The sequence below is a fragment of the Syngnathoides biaculeatus genome, chromosome 10 (assembly GCF_019802595.1).
Source record: "Syngnathoides biaculeatus isolate LvHL_M chromosome 10, ASM1980259v1, whole genome shotgun sequence".
Classification (NCBI taxonomy): domain Eukaryota; kingdom Metazoa; phylum Chordata; class Actinopteri; order Syngnathiformes; family Syngnathidae; genus Syngnathoides; species Syngnathoides biaculeatus.
This window is the reverse complement of record NC_084649.1, coordinates 9,017,350-9,039,172: the sequence shown is the minus strand read 5'-3', so window position 1 is coordinate 9,039,172 and position 21,823 is coordinate 9,017,350. Positions and strand designations below refer to the sequence as shown.

Sequence of the window (21,823 nt, the reverse complement as noted above, 5' to 3'; positions counted from 1 at the left end):
TAATGGCATTATAAAATCATTATTAAGATGCACAGAACACTTTTTTTTTTTTATAAAAACACCTTTTCCTCCCAGACATGAAAAACATGTCTCTGAGTCTGAATGCTTCAATGCATTTCTACAAAAAGAAACAACTCCAATAAAACATTATTACCTTTCTGATCTCTGTGAAGGCTGAACCTACACCATATCTACAGTATTGAAATATTAGATAATATGTCATGGTGTACCTCATGGTTTGGGTAGTGAGCCTACAAGATGCGCTACCTTTGGAGGTCTTCAGCCCAGGGCATTTCAATAAAAGACCACAAGAACAAATTCAGTCGCCCTTTTTTCTGAGCCGCTTATCCTCACGCAGGTCACAGGAGTGTTGGAGCCAATCCCAGGTACGGCGGAGTATACCCCGAACTGGTTGCCAACCAATCTCAGGGCACATAGAGACAAACAACCAGAGTGCCCCCCCCCCAAAAAAAAAAAAAACCAACAAAAAAACAAAAACAAAACATGCAGGTACGAGGAGAACATGAAAATGCCACAATGACGAACCCTGGATTTCAACTCTCGTCCTCAGAACTGTGAAGCAGACACTCTACCCAGTTGTCCACTACATTTTAATCAATATAACCAAATTTCCTAATTTTAGTTTTTTGTATGAATGATGAAATATGAAGTCATATGCATCCTTCCTCCACCCATCAAATAATCTAATTGGGATAGGCCATCCTATGATGAAGTAGGATAGCTGGATGAGTAACAGAATACTATAGTGCCTGTCCATGCTGGGTGAGGGTGTGGGGGGATTGGGTTTTTGGTGATTAGCCTGGAGCTGATCCCTTAGGAGCAGATGGTGACTGGTGGCTTACCTTAGACGCCTGGAGTCTGAGGAGATAGTTTCTACTGAGCAGGACAGAATTGGTGTCTTGGAAGACTGAAACAAATTCATAAGACAGGTGAGGCACTGAGTGTTCTGTTGTTCTCTGTAATGTCTTGCTATAGGCCAAAGATATGTTGTGATTCTGTCTCTCTGTCTAATTACTGTGTTTTTGAATATTATATATTCTATCCTACCAGGTCATAAAGATGTATTTTTAGTATGTTTTTATGAGTGCACATTTCAGGACTGGTCTTGTCTGAAGCCTACTGTCTGCTGTCTTTTATAAAGAACAGCAGGTCGCCTGTGGCATCATGCTCCTGGAAGACTTACGCTTTGCTGTCATAGTGCTGCTGCTCTGTGTCCAGTCTTTGCATGGCTCCATCCTCTCTGCCGCATCATCCTATGAATTCACTGCCTACAGGATGCAACAATACAACCTGGCAAAACACAATCATGGTACGTTTGTAGCTTCACAAGCCTATTTACTGTCTCCTATGCTCTGTGCCGTCACAGGTTATTGTGACGTCGCGTTACTTTTCCTGGATATTTAGGTTGCCGTGGCGCCATCGTGGTGGCAGAGGCCCGGTCCGCTGACGAGCCGGTGCTGACCCGCCGTTGTGTCATCATGAGGGTCGCGGACTTCACCACTAAAACATACACTGAGGCTCAAAGACAAAAGGCTGCTGCTATTCTGATTCTTCTGCCCAAAAATATGTCAACTATTTCATCCGAAGCAATACAGGTAGCAGTATTACTTAGATAAACTACTCACAAAAAACCATGGGAATTTGACTTTCAAGTCACATTTCAGGCTGAACCTAAATGTATTACAATGTTTACAGGTGAACTGAATTTAAGTCAAGTGTCCAGTGTTGCAGTCCTTTTTGCACAAGTTATTTTCTAACAAAGGAACTGAATGGCAAAATTCACAACCGATGTTTGATCTATGAATTAGCCAATAAATTTCCTGTTCAATCTTTTTCTTTCTTTCACATTTAAACACCCCCCTAGCTGTTCTTATTGTGGTATTAGATCAAGATGCTCAACAGTACCTTGCTGCTGTGAGACATTAAACAAACAATGTTTTTTTTTAACTGAAGAATGTCACAGAGTGCCATTGACAGATTGTTGCAAAAATGCAAAAAATGGGAAGAGTCTCAGAAAGATATAAAAGTAGACAGCCTTTTGGAAAAAAAAAACACTTATTTTGAGTTTTTCCATTCAGATGATTGTTGTTAAAGGCTGTTCAGTTCTGTTCTGTTCTGTGAGAAGTTAGAAAGGCACTGAACAGAATGAAATATGGAAAGACAGTTGGTCCTGATGACATACCAGCAAAGGTATAGAAGCAATTTGGTGAGGTGGCTGTGGAGTTTTTGACCAACTTATTCAATAGAATACGAGTGAGAGAGAAGATGCCAGAAGAATGGAGGAAAAGTGTGGTAATCCCCATTTTAAGAACAAAGGCGATGTTCAGAACTGTGAAAACTGCAGAGGAATAAAGATGATGAGCCACGCAATTAAGTTATGGGAAAGAGTAGTGGAGGCTAGACTCAGGACAGAAGTAAGTATCTGCGAGCAACAGTATGGTTTCATAGCTAGACGAGTACCACAGATGCACTATTTGCCTTGAGGATGCTCATTGAAAAGTACAGAGAAGGTCAGAAGGAGCTACATTGTATCTTTGTAGACCTAGAGAAAGTCTATGACAGAGTACCAAGAGAGGAACTGTTGTACTGCATGCGTAAGTCTGTTGTGGCAGAGAAGTATGTTAGAATAGTACATGTATGAGGGTAGCAGAACAGCGGTGAGATGTGCCATTGGTTTGTCAGAAGAATTAAAGGTGGAGGTGGGACTGCATCAGGATTCCCCGCTGAGCCCCTTCCTGTTTGCGGTAGTAATAGGTAGTAGACTGACAGATAAGGTTAGGATGGAATCCCCTTGGACCATAATGTTCGCAGATGATATTGTGATCTGCAGTGAAAGCAGAGAGCAGACGGAGGAACAATTAGAAAGATGGAGGTACGCACTGGAAAGGAGAGGAATGAAGATTAGCGTGAATGAGAGAGGTGGAGTGAGAAGAGTGAGGGTCTAGGGAGAAGAGATAGCAAGGGTGGATGACTTCAAATACAACAACAATCCAGAGCAATGGTGAGTGTGGTAAAGAAGTGAACAAATGGGTCCAAGCAGGGTGGAACAGTTGGCAGAAGGTGTCTGGTCTTCTATGCGACAGAAGAGTCTCCACTAGGATGAAGGACAAAGTTTATAAAACAGTGGTAAGGCCAGCCTTGATGTACGGATTAGAGACGGTGGCACTGAAGAAACAACAGGAAGCAGAACTGGAGGTGGCAGAAATGAAGATGTTGAGGTTCTCGCTCGGAGTGAGCAGGTTGGATAGGATTAGAAATGAGCTAATTAGAGGGACAGCCAAAGTTGGAGACAAGGTTCGAGAGAGCAGAATTCGATGGTTTGGACATGTCCAGAGGCGAGAGAGTGACTATGTTGGTATAAGGGTGCTGAGGATAGAGCTGCCAGGCAAAAGAGCGAGAGGAAGAACAAAGAAAAGGTTGATGGATGTTGTGAGGGAGGACATGAGTACAGTGGGTGTTAGAGAGGAAGATCCACAAGATAGGCTTTGATGGAAAAAGATGACACGCTGTGGCGACCCCTAACGGGGCAAGCCGAAAAAAAAAGAAGAATATTATTGTTGTTAACATATCCAAAAATTATTACCTGCATTCAAATGTTTAGAGTTCAGCTGTACAGGTTATAGGTTTTATCCTGAAATATCACTCAAAATCTTTATCCCCCTACATTTTTGTAAGTACATTTGTTCTCCTTCTCTTAAAATATGGAGCCTTTAAATTGTAACTATTTTGTGTCTTCTAGTCCTTCATGACGAGCGAGAATCAAGCCTTGTTGAAGGAGACTCTAATGCCAGTTTATGTGGCCCCTGAGGATGAACAGCTGCTGTACATGTATGAAGAGGTGAAGAAGGCTGCATCCACACGGACTTCATCTATATTCATTAGAGGTGAATGGGTGACATACTGAAAAGCAAACCCAAGGCCCCAATATACGATACTTTTGAAATGCTATCTGTTGATCCGTGGCAGTCTTTCGAAGTATGGTAACAGCAACAGCCTTTCAAATCTTGGTCAGCAACAATGTCGCCATCAAGGCCCTTACAGACACCACACTGATCACACTAGAAGTAAGTTTATATGTATATTTCCCTGCCATTTCTTCAAACCTGATTATTTTAAGATTTCCCATTCATCCAGTGTTGTACTGTTTATACTAATATATTAAAAAATAAAACTGTGCATTTGAGGGGGTGCTTCCTGGAGCCGGTGAGGACATACCCACTATTGTGATCACTGCCCACTATGATTCATACGGACTGGCACCGGTGAGTAAACTACTACTACTACTAGTACTACTACTACTACTAATAATAATGATAGCGGCATGGTGGAACAGCTGAAGAGCGTTGGCCTCACAGTTCTGAGGACCAAATCCCGCCTGTGTGGAGTTTGCATATTCTCACCATGATTGTGTGAGATTTCTATGGGCACTATGGTTTACTCCCACATGCCAAAAACATGCATTCAATGGAAACTCTAAATTGTGCCTAGGTGTGATTGTGAGTGCAATTGTTGTCTGTCTCACATTTGCCCTGCGATTGCCTGGCAACAATTTCAGGGTGTACTGGCCTTCCTGTCCGTTGACAGCTAGGATTGGCTCCACCAGTCACGCAGACCTTGTGAGGATAAGTGGCTCAGAAAACGGATGGATCGATGTTTTTAATAATTTTCACCATATGCTAACTTTTAGGCACATAACACTGCAGCCTAGGTTTCAAGATCATGGGATGCGAAAAATATATACAGTATATCTACTGTATGTACATGTTTACGTAATAAGACTACAGAATAAAAATCAGCAGTACATTTGGCAACAAACAGTAAATGTAACAAGAATTACATACTGTACTTCCCATGTTCAACTTTGGTCAATTTCACATTTTCTCATAAAATCAGTACTATTAGTAAGTCTCCTCATTGTCATTTTTACAAATGACTGACAACTGACCTGACTGAAAGTTATGGAAGTATTCATGAATCAGCAATTTGTAAGCAGAATGAATACTATGCTGCACAACAATGAGCAAGAAAAATAGGCAGCCGTATTGCACACTACGTGATGATCTACCTTACCTGGACCAACAATAGTACATCCACACTCTGTGTTTGTGTCATACAGTGGTTGTCCTATGGAGCTGACTCTAATGGAAGCGGCGTCACCATCTTGCTGGAATTGGCACGTCTTTTCCAGCTGCTTTATAGTAACCCGAGCACGAGGCCACGGTTTGTCACACTTCAAAACACTACAGTTGTTCCTCCGAAGATTGAATGCACCATGCGACAACGTTTTAAATGTCTGGCCATTTAGGTATCATTTAATGTTTTCTCTCACCGGAGGAGGAAAACACAATTTCCTAGGTACAAAGAAATGGATTGAAGAAAATCTGGACCATGCTGGTGAGTTCTGTTGAACTTTGAACCTTGTACCGTGACCATAAGGACTGTTGTCTTCACTAAAAGAACACAGTCTAGTGTTGGTTTTATTTTTAATCTAATTTACTCACCAGAATCAAGCCTTCTTCATGATAATGTGGCGTTTGTGTTGTGTTTGGATACACTGGCCAACGGTAATGAGTTGCACATGCACGTGTCCCGCCCACCTAAATCAGATACTCCCATGTACGCATTCATTCAAGATTTGGATGAGGTAAGTAACAGTAACGTCCCCCCCGGTTGGGTCCTCCTTTAGACGGGCTTGTCGATTGACTAACCTGCATATGAAGTGGCGTTCATTCACGAATAAGTTCGATAGAAACACTACAGATTTTAATTACCTGTACTGGGATTACGAACAACAACAACTATATATACAAACATATAAATTTATGGGTTCCTATAGGTGTTTGGATGCTTAAAAAAAAAAAAAAAAAGAGAGAATTCCCCCTGCACCTCTCGACAGAAGCACCGTTGTTTTTGGTAAGTTTGAACTTAATTCACCATGTGAAAATACTGAAGTAAGAAAATGGTGCTGAATCATCTCTCTCAAACTGATGCGCAAAGGAGGAGTTTATTTCAATACTTCTTTGAATAATTAGTCTAACACCATCCGACCATCAGCTGACCTTTAAAAATGGTTAAATGTGAAAATTATACTTTTTTTTTTTTTTTTTTTTTAGCTAAAATCACCTGCCCAGAAATATAACCCTGAAATTTTAACACTCCAAATTTGGCTGCGCAGGTGGTTTCCTCCAGATTCCCATGTATGAAGACAGAACTGGTCCATAAAAAGATCAACCTTGTGGAATCCACAGTCGCCTGGGAGCACGAGCGCTACAGCCTGCGCAGGATACCAGCATTCACGCTGTCTCACCTGGAAGACCCCAAATCCGAGCTACGGGGCTCCTTGCTTGACACTGTGTAGGTTCTTACTTAGGTTTATGTTCATTTTGAATAGATTTATCCTATTTCTGCATAGGGAGACAATGCACCATCAAGGATTGGGGAGCATTATTCAATTTGTGTCCCTCAGACTGGTATTGAGTTGGTCCAACACAGGACTTCAGTGGAGGCCCGGCAGGCTGAAACAAAGGCCTTCTTTTAAACCAGCTAAGCTAACTTTCAGCTGCATTGAAGGGAAAACTATATCAGGAAGGAAAAGGGGACAGCTGCTCCCAGAACCCTAAGGACACCCTACCACCAGAAGGTGCTGTATGGGGGCCCATAATCTGGTTGTGACAGACAAGCAGGAAGCGTGAAAATATTGCTCAAATATTCAAAAACAGGAGTGATGTTGAAATGTTAATACAGAGAGAAGCACGGTACAAGGTGCAATTGCACCCAGTCAAGACTGTGACAAAATTCTCTTACTTGAGTTTATAAAAAAATCATTTTTTTATTAACGTGAGATTTTTTTTAGAAAGGCCATTTTTTTTCTTTACTTTGCACCACGATGATGACCTAGCTGTTAGCATCATAGTTCTAAGCTTCTGGGTTTTAATATTGGCCATGGGCTTGTAGGAAATTTGAATTTTCTCTCTGTAGGTTTTGCTGAAAAGTCTACTTTGGTGATGTGTATGTGAATGTTTTCTACAGCATGTGCCTTGTAAATGTCTGGCAACCAGTCTAGGTTGTACCTCACCTCCGATACAAAGTCAGCTGGGATTGGCTCCAGTTTACCCATGAAATATTAAAATAATAGCATAAACTGTCCATTCATATTACTTATTATTTGAATGTGTCCCAACAGCAGCCAAATAGACTTCCAGAAAATGAAGCGGAATGGTATCATCATCGCAGAAGCGCTGGCACGATACATGTACCATTTATCAGACAAGGTGAGGAAAAAGGTCGGCCCAAAGTATGGATCACCGGTATCCAGCTCAAGCTCCATATATGTGCAATGGTATTTTCTATCCTCACATGTAAAATGATTCAGTGCACTAGTAGAAAACAGATTTTCATACAAAAGTCTCGTTTTCAATCACATCAAATAGTCACATCATATAGTTTCGTCCATAACAAATATTAATGTGTTATTGTTGTGTTGTTTTCAGGGTTCACCAAAAGATGTTCAGCTCTTCAAAGGCCGGTTGGTAAGAGTCTTATTGACAATATGAATATAATGACGGCCTCTAGTGTTCATAGGAGGATATTACATTCGTTTTTGTGTTGACAGGGCCAGGTTTTGCGCTTAATTTGTGTGCAGTATTTTTACTCCAGGGTTTTGATATTACGATCGCAGGACTTCCATGACAGTCGAATATCCAGCCTCATGTCCTTCCTGACTTCAGTCCCTCGTGCCACGCAGCTGATGGATAAAGAGCCCGCTCACATCCTGCTCGTCAACTCACTGGAGCATGAATTCAAACAGTATTTACAGCAAGTCCACAAGCACACTTTTAGACAAGACAAAAGGTCACATTTAATCTAAAAAAAAAACCGCTCTCTTAAGTGCTCACCTCTACTGAATGTTGCATTTAACGCAAACTGTAACCTTTACCATGCAGGGATCCTGATATTACATTTTTTGATCAAATGAGGCAGCCACTGGTGATGTACAGGTATATTAATTTTTAAATAAAAAATATAAAACTATAATAAGAATAATAATAATAAACAAGGACAAAAACTGGTTATTGTATCTTACAGGGTGAAACCTGCTGCTTTTGATCTCTTCCTGGGTGGCTGCATCACAGCATATTTGGGCATAGTGTACTATGCGGTTGAGGTAAGTTCACATTTTTGTTGCATAACCATATGATGTGTATGTATGTAAATGTCATGCTTAATACTGATTTAGTATCCAATTGGATAAGGATGCTGAAATTACACCACATGTATGTAGCATTGTCTTCTTCGTTCTTTTGTCTCTTGCAGAACTTTGACCATGCCTACACAAAACTAAAGGCAGCAGTAAAATCCAAGCACCACTAAAGAAGACCCCAAATATTTCTGAACCTGTTTTGACTTAGTTTGCCATGCGCTGTGAAAAAGGCAACACAACACAAGGAAATCCAGGGGGAAAAAAACTTTCTTTTTTTACCTTGCACTTGTGCAAAATGTTTCAATCAACATTATGTACAAAATATTTTTATCCTTTTAACAGTTACATAATTTGCTGAATTACATGAATAGGCACTGTTCAAGCCTTATTTCAATAGATTCAAAATGTGTAACCCACATATACAAACTTGTGTACTGTAGAGAGTTGGTAAAGCACTTTCTGAACAAAAAAAAAGGAGGGGGGCGACACATCAAACCCCTCAGAACATTTTGTGAAATTTTGATGCATAATGCGAGAAGATAAAGAATAAAGAACTCCCAGGAGCCTCTTTTCCTTCTGCAGACTTAATCATATTTGATTTAGTTATTCAAAGCTTTTAATTAGCCACGAGCAGCTTTTTGTGGTCATGGTTAATTGTAGTTGTAGTGGAAATTCTGACTGTTTTAAAGGAGTATTAGTTGCTATATGTTTTTAATTAGCACTGAAAAAGATCAAGAGAATTTTTGACTAACTAATATTTACATTCATCACCAAATCTCTACAGTGAAAAAAAAATGAGTATTTGAACAACTGATCAAATGATAATTGGTTGCAAGTAGCAGTTCCATCTCCGTCACTCCGAAACATATAGCAGAGAAAACACTGGAGTTGATTTCAAATTTTGGTTTGGTATTTGACAACCATTCGTGGACTGGAGCCACCAGTATAAAGTTAGCAGGAAGACAAATCCCACAGCAAATTAATGAGACAATCAGAAAGATGAAAAAACAATAAAGATAAGAAAAGACAGGTACAGCGCATCATGGTCGATATCTAAAATCAAGAGACGCCTTCAAGAATGGATATAGAGCAGGGGAGGGTTGACAACAAGGTGAAAACAACTGGTGACATTCATGAAAGCATTATTCATGAAATTTCTCCCATGCTCTGGAATCGGATGCTTTGTAATGAAGTAACCACGGTCAGGTTCTATCAGAATGATGGGAAGTTATTATTTTTTATTACTATTCAGTGAGGCAACATTTTATCGGCCAAAAGATTATAAACCTACTTGTATGTGGTGGACTACATTTCCCATGATTCAGTGCGTGCGGACAAGGCGGATTCGCAACATGTCTTGAAACTTTTTTTTTTTTTTTTTTTTAAACTGTGACTTCGAGTTGCGTGGCAGAGCAACTTGATCCTGGTTCGCTTCTCCATGGTCCGGTAGGGAAAAATAACGATTATCTTGAAGCATATTAATACGATGTAATTGTCGCTGTGTACTTGCACGGGGGTTGACGTTATTTTACCACCGTTAAGTTTGTTTGCCACATCTCCCCCAAAATATGAACACACAAATAAATGACTGTGTGATTTACTGAGCAGAGAGGTCGGACATGTGCTGCATGTATCGCTTTGTTCGCCATCTGTGGTGTATTTCAATCATATTTGAATTATTCCGCTGACGTAAAAGTAATTGTCCACTTCCAGTTATTTCTCTCAAACTTGCGTTGTGACTCTCTCAGCATGTTTGTGTTTATTGTCACTGTCACAATCGATGGGAATGCAGATCTTGATCTTTCTCACACAACATGATGAAAAAGAAGGGGACAAATGTCCTTTGTCAATGTCAGCGAGTGACCAGAGCGAATGATAATGTCGCCGATGCCTTTGGAAATACTGTTCAGCAGCAAAAAAGATGCAAAAACAATAACAGCACGCAAAGATATGGTTATGCACGTTACTTTGAAGAGCTTCATCAACCAAAGTTTGATATGTGACTACTTTTTAGTAATTGAATCACTAAATGGCAGATTTTTTTTTCATTTGCTTGCCGATGAAACAATCATTATTGACAACATTTAATTTTTTTGATAGTGAACAATGACTAATCAATGAACCCCTAAAATGATAACTTCATGTACATTTTTTTGCGCACCAAATGAAAAGTTTTCAAAACAGTTCAAACTCCTGCAAAATGTGTGGGCATGTCATGCCAATAATTGACAGTTTCATTTTGTTCACTGCAACACCACAATCGCATACTTTTTGTCCTGGCAGGTCTTTTCAAAAGTACATTTAGGATACCCTTGGTCAGCACATGCACATGGACCAAATTGTTGGTATGCTTCTGTTACAGGAAGAAATTACCCCACAATGGTCACTGAAATAATTTGAAAATGACAAAACTGCCAATAAATGAAACATTAGTGACAAATAATAATGAAATTGTTATTATTACATATATGTTTCATTTTTCTCGTCTGTAAACATAAAGATGAGGAGGTCTTGCTCCATTTTTGTTTCCTCTGTCCCAATGATGTGTGTAATTCCAGAGACTTTTTGGCTTGTCAATGTGTTTTGGCGAATTACAATTTTCCCCATGTGTCTGCAAAGTGGGATATACTAAATTTGTCATCTGTAAAAGTAACTTGACATGACGTATTTTTATGATTGAATTCTTTTTGTACGTCTGTGTTGTTGCAGCCCAATGTTAACACTTGTTTACCTGCATTTTGTGCACGTTCACATGCCGGTTGTGCAGGTGTTCAGTACATGTAAACAATGAGATCAGATATGGGTCAGAAAGCTGATGTAAGCGCTAATGGTAATTGACACTGACACCTACAGAAAACGGGCAAAACCACCCAGATCGTCCCATCCAGCCTTCCTTCTTTTCCTGTTTGTCGTCTTCCTGGCTCAGCACTTTAGCTGGAGATGAACCGGCTTTTAGTGATTGTTTAATTAATGATGGCTTTATCTTATCACTGCTGTTGCTTGGGGAAAAGCCATACCTTGGGTGGTTGAAAACATAATCAGTTGATTTGATTGGTAATTAATAGTAAGGGGAATTACAAAACACTGTTTGACCTTTTTTCTGATGTGCATTCAAATCCACAGCTAAAACAATCTGTAGCTACAAAGTTAGGAAATACCGTACTCATTCAAAATGCGGTTGTCGCTGTTTCTTTATTGTTCTGTATTAATTTATTTAGATTGGCAAAAAGCAGTCAATATACTTGTTCAGCACAAAGCACAAGATTTAGTATGCTTTCCTTTGCCCCCTTCGACTGGCATAGCTCGAAAGGGCAAACCCCCTTCCCACCTCTGCCTTTCCTTCCTCACATACAAATGACTGAAGTTGAACTTGTATGTTTAACATTCAGCAGGGAAAGTCCAAATTCTCCTCTTGTAGCCAGTTGGGAGTACATTTGTTGTTTAAATCTGAAACATTCTTTGCATCTTTTTGCTGTGAACTCAAGCAAGATTATGCTGTTGAGAATATACTGCAAGAGAAGCTTTGAACTGACAAAAGTACTCGAAAGAAATAGTTTGCAAAAATGTATGTGTGCTATATTTAAAAACAATGTGATGCTGTGTACAAAGGGAAATGCATTGCTATCATGATCCACATCAGCGTTAAAATAATGTAACCCTGACGTCAGATCTCTCTATCACAAACAGACAACTGGACTGGAGAGCAACAAAGAGGACTACCGTGAGAGCAAGTCCATGATCTATTGAGTGTCAAGTAAAGGATTTGTCCACTGAACAGCGCCAGTCATGTACCAAGTTGTACCCGGGGGAGCCGGTGGCACAGTAACAGATGCTATCCCCAAGCAGAAACACAGCAAGGACACCAGGCCCTTAGTTGGAGCAGGAGTTCTTGGCCTGGTGTTGGTGATTGCAGCAGTGTCTGCATGGTCTTATTATATTGCTTCGCTCCGAAAAGCTGAGCTACTCAAGACTCAGCTGCTGGATTTGAATAAAGATGGCTACATTATCCGCAATCAGGGAGGAGCTATTGTTTTCAGAATGGATTTCAGGTGAGTAGGCTCTGATTCGTACAATCAAGGCCCTTTGAGTTCGAGTACATTTTCTGTTGTTGCATGAGTATCTTTAGGCTGTGAATGGCATCATTTCAGAAATTGTGTTCATGAACTATTTTAAATCATAATAAAAACCCATTTACTCTTTGTTTTACTCTTTCTTCTTCTACTTTTCCTTTCGGCTTGTCCCGACTAGGAGTCGCCACAGTGTCATCTTTTTCCATCCGAGCCTATCTCGTGCATCCTCCTCTCTAACACCCACTGTCCTCATGTCCTCCCTCACAACATCCATCAACCTTTTCTTTGGTCTTCGTCTCGCCAATCTTAATTCCTCTCCTTTCCAGTGTGTGCCTCCATCTTTCAAATTGTTCCTCCACCTGCTCCCTGCTTTTACTGGACATCATAATATCATCTACGAACATCATGGTCCAAGGGGATTCCAGTCTTACGTCATCTGTCAGCCTATCCATTACTACTGCAAACAAGAAGGGGCTCATGGCGGATCCCTGTTGCAGTCCCTCCTCCACCTAAAATTCTTCTGACACACCAATGGCACATCTCACCACTGTTCTGCTCCCCTCATACATGTCCTGTACTATTCTAACATATTTCTCCGCCACACCAGACTTGTGCATGCAGTACCACAGTTCCTCTCTTGGTACTCTGTCATATTCTTTCGCTTGGTCTTCAAAGACACAACGTCGCTCCTTCTGACCTTCTCTGTACTTTTACACGAGTATCCTCAAGGCAAATAATGCATCAGTGGTACTCTTTCTCGGCATGAAACCATACATTTACTCTTTGTAGATTTAGCTATAATTTTTACAGTTTTGAAAAATGATCAATATTGGTCTGTTTGCAAAAAATCTTTTGACTGAATACTGAAACTTTTCTTAATTCACTAAAAGAACAAGTTGTATGTTTCTCTGGGCAAATACTGACCAGATTCCAGTATTTCAGTTCACATACTGATACATTTTCCATAAAGTGATCAAAGTCAACATAATGGAAATTTTTTTTTTACAAAAATGCCAAAGCTGTGACAAACTTCACAAAAGTCTAATTTCCATCATCACTAAATGTCATGGCCTAAAATTTTGGCTGTGACTCCAATTTGTGTTTCCTGCTTCTATGTAGTTATATGAGCATTAAGAATATGATTTCCCGAAAGGCGAAAAACTAGTGTGAAGTTGTAAGACGTACCAAAACGGTCCTCTTCTGATTTTCAGTGCAAAGTAGAAACATAAAGATTTTGTTTTGAGAAATTTTCCCTTCTGTACTGTAAAAAGAATGGAAGGGATGTCACTGTATTTATAAATGTTGCCGGAGTCACCATTCACCAATCGTACCATTTTGAAGCAAATTGACCGGTAAAGTTTGGTAACCTGAGCATCCAAAACGTTGAGATGTCATAGGGTTGATGCTGGATACTGTATGGATTTTTGCTCACCATTATTTTATTTCCATGGCTATTTCTCAGCGGGGGTTACAGTCAGTAGTTATTAGGATGAGTAAAAGTTTTGTAAATTGGGGTGATGAATAGACTACATTTGCTTCACGGTCAAGTTTAAAGCCCACTTCTATTTGTGATTTGTTTTTTTCTTTTGTTGAGTTTTAAATGCTCAATTTTTTCAGAACCCATTGTAAAAATGTCAAATGTGTCTACATGTTGGCAGGTCAGGGACATTGGATTTGGACTCTTGCACCAAAGAAGGAGAGCTTCTTAGCTGTGGACGCACTACTGATAGAAGCCTCAACTTCTTCATTGAGACGGTTCGGCCCAAAGACACAGTGCAGTGCTACCGTGTACGTTGGGAGGAGCTGGTTCCTGACATTTCTGTCGCACATGCGATGACGTATAGGTTTGCCCACTGGTATGGTGGTGCTGTGTCAGCTATTCAACATTGGCCCATTTCCATCTCTGGACAACAGTCTCCCAAACCCTTTGTGACTAGTGACATCTACTCCAATCGCAATGAGTTTGGAGGAATCTTGGAGAGCTATTGGCTTTCATCGAATGCTACGGCCATCAAAATTAATAATTCAGTGCCATTCCACCTGGGCTGGAATGACACAGAGAAAACAATGTACTTCCAAGCAAGATACAATGACAGTCCCTTCAAGCCGAATCCTGGGGAGGCTCCATGTGCTGAACTGAGCTACAGAGTATGTGTTGGTTTGGATGTGACATCCATTCACAAGTACATGGTTCGTCGATACTTCAACAAACCAAATAAAGTGCCTGCCAAAGCCATGTTTCAGCACCCTATCTGGTCCACTTGGGCACTTCATAAGACGGACATTGATCAGGAAAAGCTTTTGACGTATGCTGCCAACATCCGCAAATATAACTTTAACTGCAGCCACCTGGAATTAGATGACCGCTACACACCCCGTTATGGAGAATTTGAATTTGACCCAATAAAGTTCCCCAATGCCTCATCCATGTTTCAAAAGCTTAAATCATCTGGATTTCTTGTGTCTCTCTGGATTCACCCTTTTGTAAACTACAACTCAGAGAACTTCCATACTTGTGTGGATAGAGGCCTGTTTGTCCGGGAGCCTACTGGTCAGCTGCCAGCTTTAGTCCGGTGGTGGAATGGAATCGGTGGAATTGTGGACTTCACAAACCCAGAAGCTCGTGATTGGTTTGCCTCCCAGCTGCGTTCCCTTCGCTCTAAATACGGGGTGTCTTCCTTCAAGTTTGACGCAGGAGAGACCAACTACTTGCCGTGGAAGTTCAGCACCAAAATTCCCATTCGGGATCCAAGTTTTTTTACAAGACGTTACACAGAGTTGGCCATTCCCTACAATGACCGAGCAGAGCTACGAAGCGGCTACCAGTCTCAGAACATATCGTGTTTCTTTAGGCCTATTGATAGAGATTCTGTGTGGGGCTACGAGTTGGGACTCAAATCTCTTATTCCCACTGTGCTCACCATCAGCATTCTGGGTTATCAGTTCATTCTACCCGACATGATAGGAGGAAATGCCTATCTGAACCGCACCGATGGAAATCGGGCATTACCTGACCGAGAACTCTACATTCGTTGGCTGGAGCTGTCAGCGTTCATGCCCTCCATGCAGTTTTCTATCCCACCATGGGCCTATGACAATGAGGTTGTCGAAATTGCACGCAAATACACTGCACTCCATCAGAGTATTGTTGCACCGCGGGTCTTGGAGCTGGCCGGTGAAGTGTTGGACACTGGAGACCCAATTATACGACCGTTGTGGTGGATTGCTACAGGTGATGAAACCGCCTATAAAATAGACTCCCAATTTCTGATTGGAGATGATCTCATGGTAGCACCTGTTTTAGAACCCGGAAAGCAAGAGCGTGATATTTACCTCCCTGCCGGTCGCTGGAAAAGCTATAAAGGGGAGAGGTTTGATATCAAAGAGCCGCTTCACCTCACAGATTATCCTGTAGATTTGGATGAAATTGCTTACTTTGTATGGGTGTAGAAAGAATGCATTGCCAAGTTAAAGAACTTGGTAAGAAAATTCTGGTTTTTTTTTGTTTTTGAGCTTGTCATGAAATAGGTCATTTCAAATAAAAATAGTCTCTCCTGTAGACTTTAAATATCACCCAAAAGCCTTAAAAAGTTACAAGAGTTCACATTTTTCCTGCAATATGAGTGAAAGAAAACAAGGTAATTATAATTTTATGTATAGTCAGAATGTGCCAATATGTCTTCAAATGAAATGTTTTTACTGTGAATCAAGGCATAACTCTGCAGTGATATGCAGAATATGAGAAGAATGGTATACATTATATTTATATATAATATTTGTCTGCATGAGATGAGATTACTGTATGTTTTTTTGTTCTTAGTCTATTGCCAGATATAAAATTTTACTCAAAATTATTAAACCCCCTCTGCATATTTTATGTATTTGTAGAGTTTACAAACATATAGTTTTTTTTAAAAAAAAAAAAAACAATTTCAGTAAACAAATAATACATCTAATACTGATCACTTGAAAGATTATATATTTTTAAAATGTAGTCTACAATTGGGGTTGAATAATTTTGACTGCAAATGTAATGACACATTTTTGCTTTAAGCTATTTGTAAAGGATTGAGCTTCATAATATTTTGTATTGTTCAACATAGTTATAGCACAGACAGTGACTATGAAAACCTCAAAAATGTTCGTTGTTGGGTAGTAAATATTTGATACCCTTTCTCAGGTACAGTAACGCCTTCAATCCGGCTCAGTTTAAAGTGACTGGTAACAATTTTACTTGTCTTCTGTGACGCAAAGGCTGCACAATTATGGTCAAAATTAATATTCCTGATTATTTTTTTCATCAGTATTTCACGATTGTTCCTCATGTTAGGGAAAAATCACTACCTGTTAGGGAAAAATCACTACCTTTTCACAAATAATATGTAATACTTTTCAGTTGAAAATGAATTAAATAAAAATAAAAGGTACTTGAAAAAAAAATTTACCCCCCACCCTGCCAAAAAAATTCAACTTTACCAAGGACTAACAAAACAAATGAGCTACTACAAAGTGCGCTCATGCTTTGGAACTTAATGGAAACAAATACAATTAATGCATGAAAGGCAATAACATTAAGCTTTGAGCAACAACTTTGCAAATATCAAACAAATTTAAGATTTATGCAGCCTACAGTGGTGACAAAAAGTATTGGCCCCCTCAAATACAAACGTTTTTAGATAGTTTCTCCACTAATATGATATAAACAAACAGATAAATACTAGACAAATATTGCCTAAACAAACTTAACATTGAAATTGAAATGGTGATTTAATTTACTCATTTACAGGAAAAAATCTCTTCGGTTACCTGGCCCTGTGTTAAAAATTAATGGCCCCCTAAGTCGGGCAGCATGGTGGCTCAGCTGGTAAAGCATTGGCCTCATAGTTCTGAGGACCCGGGTTCAATCCCGGCCCAGCCTCTGTGGAGTTTGGGTGTTCTCCCTGTGTCTGCGTGGGTTGCAGTTTCCTCCCACATTCCAGAAACATGGAACATTAATTGGCCCCTAGTTGTGATTGTGATTGTGGCTGTTTGTCTCCATGTGCCCTGCGATTGGCTGGCGACCAGTTCAGGGTGTAATCTGCCTGTTGACAGCTGGGATAGGCTCCAGCAATACCCGCAACCCTCGTGAGGATAAGCGTCAAAGAAAATGGATGGATAGATGCACATGAGTCTTCCGTGAAGATAGTTTGACCTGCTCTTCCTTGCAGAATTCTTTCAATTCAGTGAATTTTGAGCATGTATGGTCTTTTTAAGGTCATGCCACTGCGTTTAAATCAGATTCAAGGCTGGACTTTGAAAAGGCCACTACAATACCTTAATTTTATTTATTTTTTTAAGCCATTCAGAAGTTGACTTGCTGGTGTGTTTTGATGATTATCTTGCTGCAGAACTCAAACACGCTTCAGCTTGAGGTCAGATACTCATGGCTGAACATTCTACTTTGGGATTTTCTGTTAACTAAAATTCATGGTTTCATAAATAATAGCAAATTGTCTAGGTTCTGAAGGAGCAAAGCATCCCAAGGCGCATAATCATATTTGACTGTTGGTATGGTTTTTTTTTTTTCTTCCAAAAATGCTGTGCTGGATTTTGCCTAGATATAACGAGACCCACACCTTCCAGGAAACTCAACTTTCATCTCGCCACTCAGTCTCCATAATATTCTCTAAAAAGACATTGGAATCATTAACATGTTTGTTTTTTTATTTATTAAACTAAGATGAGCCTTTATGTTCTTTTTGGTCAGCAGTGGTTTTTGCCTCGGAACTCTCTCTGAATGCCATTTTTGTCCTGTTTCTTGCTTATTGTTGTGGCATGACCACTGACCTTAACTGAGGCAAAAGAAGGCTGCGTTTCTTTAGAAGCTGTCCTGTCTTCCTTTGGGGCCTCCTGGATGATTCATTGGTGTTCTCTTGGGGTAATTTTTGGAGGGCAGCCACTCCTAAGAAGGTTCAACACTCATCTGGGTTCTTTCCATCTAAGGATTATGGTGCTCCCTATGGTTCACTGGAATCCTACAGCATTAGAAATGGCTTTTGTAACTCTTACCAAACTGACAGATCTCAATAACCGTAATTCCGGACTACAGAGAGCACCGGGCTACCCCGCCCATACATCAACCGCACCGGACTATACGCTGTGATATATACGTATGTTGTGAAACAGAAACACGTTATGTTTATTTACATACCTTGTTTCCAAACAGTGAATGTAACACAGCAGTAAGATGTCTTGAATATAACAAGTCCATTGTTTTTCTTCATCCTCCTCCTGTTCGCCAAACCCACTATAGTTGTCGTCTTCAGGTATCTGAGTTGAAGAGCCTCAGAAAATCTCCATCACAAACTCCTTCACTCTCAGTCATTTTCATCTTGAGTTACTGCTGAAGTTGTGGTCTTCTCTTTACATAGCAGTCCCGCCTTTCAAAATCTGTTGGTGATGGTTGATTCTTTTACACTGCTCCACGCTTTTAAGCACCACTGACAGACCTCATGCCCAACCAAACCTGAGTGCATTATATGGAACTCCCAAGTTTTAAGCATTACATTTGAGCAATATTTGATTGTACATTTAAACTGATAGCTGCAAGGGTAAAAAAAAAAAGAAAAAGAATATTTCAGCCGCATTATTACAGAGCGTAGGAAAACAATAGAAAAAAGATTGTGATTGCCACAATTATTTTATCCATCCACCAATTTTTTGACCTGCTTATCCTCACAAGGGTTGCGGGAGTACTGAAGCCTATCCCAGCTATCATCAGGCAGGAGGCAATGTACACCCTGAACTGGTTGCCAGTCAATCACAGGGCACATGGAAAAATACAGCCGCATTCCCAATCATACCTAGGGCCGATTTAGAGTGTCCAATTAATGTTGCATGATTTTGTGATGTGGGAGCAAACCGAAGTGGTCGGCGGAAACCCACACAGGCACGGGGAGAACACGCAAACTCCACTCAGGCAGGGCCTCGATTCGAACCCCAGTCCTCAGAACTGTGAGGCCAGCACTCAAACCAGTTTTCCCACCGTGCCACCCAATTAATTCATGATTTTGTAACTAGTTTTTCACATGGGCCGAGGTGACTTTAAAGTTTTTTTTTTCCCCTAATAAATGAAATTACAATTTAAAAACACTTTTTAACTTCACTTGTGTTAAATATGTCTGAGATTCAGATTTTTCTGATGATCAATAAAGTTGGGAAACGATGCAAATATATCAGCATTTGAGAGGGGGGCCAATACTTTTTCAAGGCACCGCATTTATTATCAGGATGTAATGGAGCACGGTTTTATTTCTCTCAGTGAATTATGCACGGTAGATATTTAACTATACTGTGGTTTATTTAAGGGTGTTTTTTTTCTTATCTTGCAAAAAGCCTGTTTTCCCCGACCAAGATTGTGATATATATTTTTTTAGAAACAATAGTAAATTGCTGTGTTGCTGGCTTGGGAAAATTATGTTACGTGTGTATTTAGATGATTTAAAAAAAAAAAAACGTTTTTTTTCCAGCTGTGATAATCTGTGAAGTGGCATATACTAATTTGTATTGCTTTTCATGAGTTGTTTTGCTCCAAGTTTTATTATTTTGGCTTATTTCTTCATGCAAAACAGTCAATACGACCTTAACTGCCACAGAAACGCTTCAGACCTAATATATTCCTGATTTTCCAAAGCTTCTTAGTGTGTAAATCTTGATCCCTTTAAAACTTTTATTTTATTATAGACTTTATGAATATTTATGATGGGTACTGCATGCAATGCTGTCAAGTTCGATTTTGATGTATTTTACTTGAGAGGAATTGTTTTTCCCTGAAGAGTTTCTAAGTCGGATCAGGCTACCTCCACAAATGGTTGCATTTCCCCGTTTTCTTTTGATACTGTCTGCCTTCTACTAATCCAGACTGGACTTTGACATGTGGTTTACACATTAACCTCTCTGGTATCTGTGTCTACTGCTGACATAGTTCAATCCTAGCAGTAGTGCCTATATATAGCAGTTCTCACTCAGTTGCTATTTCTGTCACAGACACTCTTGACTTTTGGCAAGAACTATCTGGGACTGAACTTTGCTTTGCGTGTTGTTTTTTTAAACATGTGATACACTTAAAGTATTTGTTAACTATAAGGGCAACTGAGTAAGAATGTGGTATTTGTTGTTATTGTTATTTCGTTTGAAATTAAAGAAGACTGTTTTTAACTGGAGTCTGTCCTGCAGTTCATTTTCATAAATTACAGAGTATCTTCACATGCATTCTGCCTATCTTTAGAATTTTTAAGAATCAGTTTTGGAATTGGTGAAACAAAGTTAAAAGTGTAGGGGAATCGAAAGGCCATGCAATCAACGAGCCGATAAAAATTGCAACATTTCTAGGTGTGCAATGTATGAAAAATAATATGGCTTTCAATATAGCATTGAAAGATTCGCCTTTGTGGGGCTTTTCAAACTTTGTGCTACTGGACTCATCATGGGGTGATAATGGCAATGTGATGAAACAATTACGCAGGTTTTTCTGAGACTGTTTAGATCAATAAATCATCTGGTATGTCTTGGTGTGAGAGCTGAGAGTAAAATGCATGGCTAGATATTGCACTGAGATTTAAAAAAAAAAAAAAGAGGTAATTTTCCATCACGTGATTACACACAATCCAGTTCTTACTGGTACTGTACTTTGTCTTTCATTTGTTTTTGTATTTCATTTTATTACCCAACATGGAGATTTGGGTCAGAACTATTTTACTTGAGTTGCCGATGCCTCATCTTTCTTCAAATTGATCTGTATATCCATTGATCAGCTTTGTGTTTCATTGGGATCAATAATAATAATATTTTTTTGTGGTTTAGCTGCAATCATCTTGTTTGAATCTAAGACTGGAGAGATAATTTATGCTAGACCTATTGAAGGAAATGTATGTATGAGACGGAAGAAAAGAGTTTCACAATCTAGGAATCCACCTCGTACATGTATTTCTCAAATGGATCACAAAATTTGAAGTTGTGCCGAACGTATTCAAAAACTGACACCCAAATATGTTTTTGTTCCGGCTGTGTAGTGTTGCAAATATCCAGGAGAGTGCAGTGTAGCTTCATTGATCAGTTCGCGTCTGTGGAGGATCGTCCAGATGTTATGAGAGGACACACACGCTGCAGTAACACCACACAAGTAATGCATGAGCAAACAAAACTGGCAGGGCTCTCACCCTTCTTTCCCCACCTGTGATCCCACCTGTATGTCCATCTGCGAAGAGTACAGCACTTGAGCCAGTGTCTCTGAAGTACCTTCAAATATCCTTTCTTTCACGTCACGGAATGGTAATACATAGCTGGCAAGAAAAAAAGCAGTCTAAAATTGTTGTTAATAATGATGGTTTCTCGTTTGAATCTGAAATTGTTGTTAATAATGCTGATTTAGTTTGAATCTATGAAGGCTGTGAGGAGTAAGTGTGCGCGTCTGAATGGCACCCCCTAGTAGATGACCCCCATGGACTATCATCGGCGGGGAGCGTAGACTGATTAAAACCAGTTAAAAATACAA

General features: G+C 39.8%; 2 protein-coding genes across 2 annotated transcripts; both read left to right on the top strand.

Moving 5' to 3' along the window:
• Positions 1-1,185: 1,185 nt before the first annotated feature.
• On the top strand, positions 1,186-8,663 carry zgc:109965 (Nicalin-1-like). The gene is made up of 15 exons (XM_061833349.1): positions 1,186-1,330; positions 1,426-1,616; positions 3,761-3,905; positions 3,988-4,085; positions 4,206-4,283; positions 5,138-5,241; positions 5,327-5,415; positions 5,526-5,665; positions 6,197-6,375; positions 7,205-7,292; positions 7,512-7,550; positions 7,700-7,872; positions 7,965-8,018; positions 8,107-8,185; positions 8,335-8,663. Exons 1-15 carry the CDS (start codon positions 1,186-1,188, stop codon positions 8,389-8,391), a joined length of 1,659 nt encoding a protein of 552 aa, XP_061689333.1. The 3' UTR covers positions 8,392-8,663.
• Positions 8,664-9,456: 793 nt separating this feature from the next.
• Positions 9,457-20,487, top strand: myorg (myogenesis regulating glycosidase (putative)). Its single transcript, XM_061833410.1, has 3 exons — positions 9,457-9,667; positions 11,909-12,270; positions 13,950-20,487. Exons 2-3 carry the CDS (start codon positions 12,008-12,010, stop codon positions 15,739-15,741), a joined length of 2,055 nt encoding a protein of 684 aa, XP_061689394.1. The 5' UTR covers positions 9,457-9,667; positions 11,909-12,007; the 3' UTR covers positions 15,742-20,487.
• Positions 20,488-21,823: the final 1,336 nt, after the last annotated feature.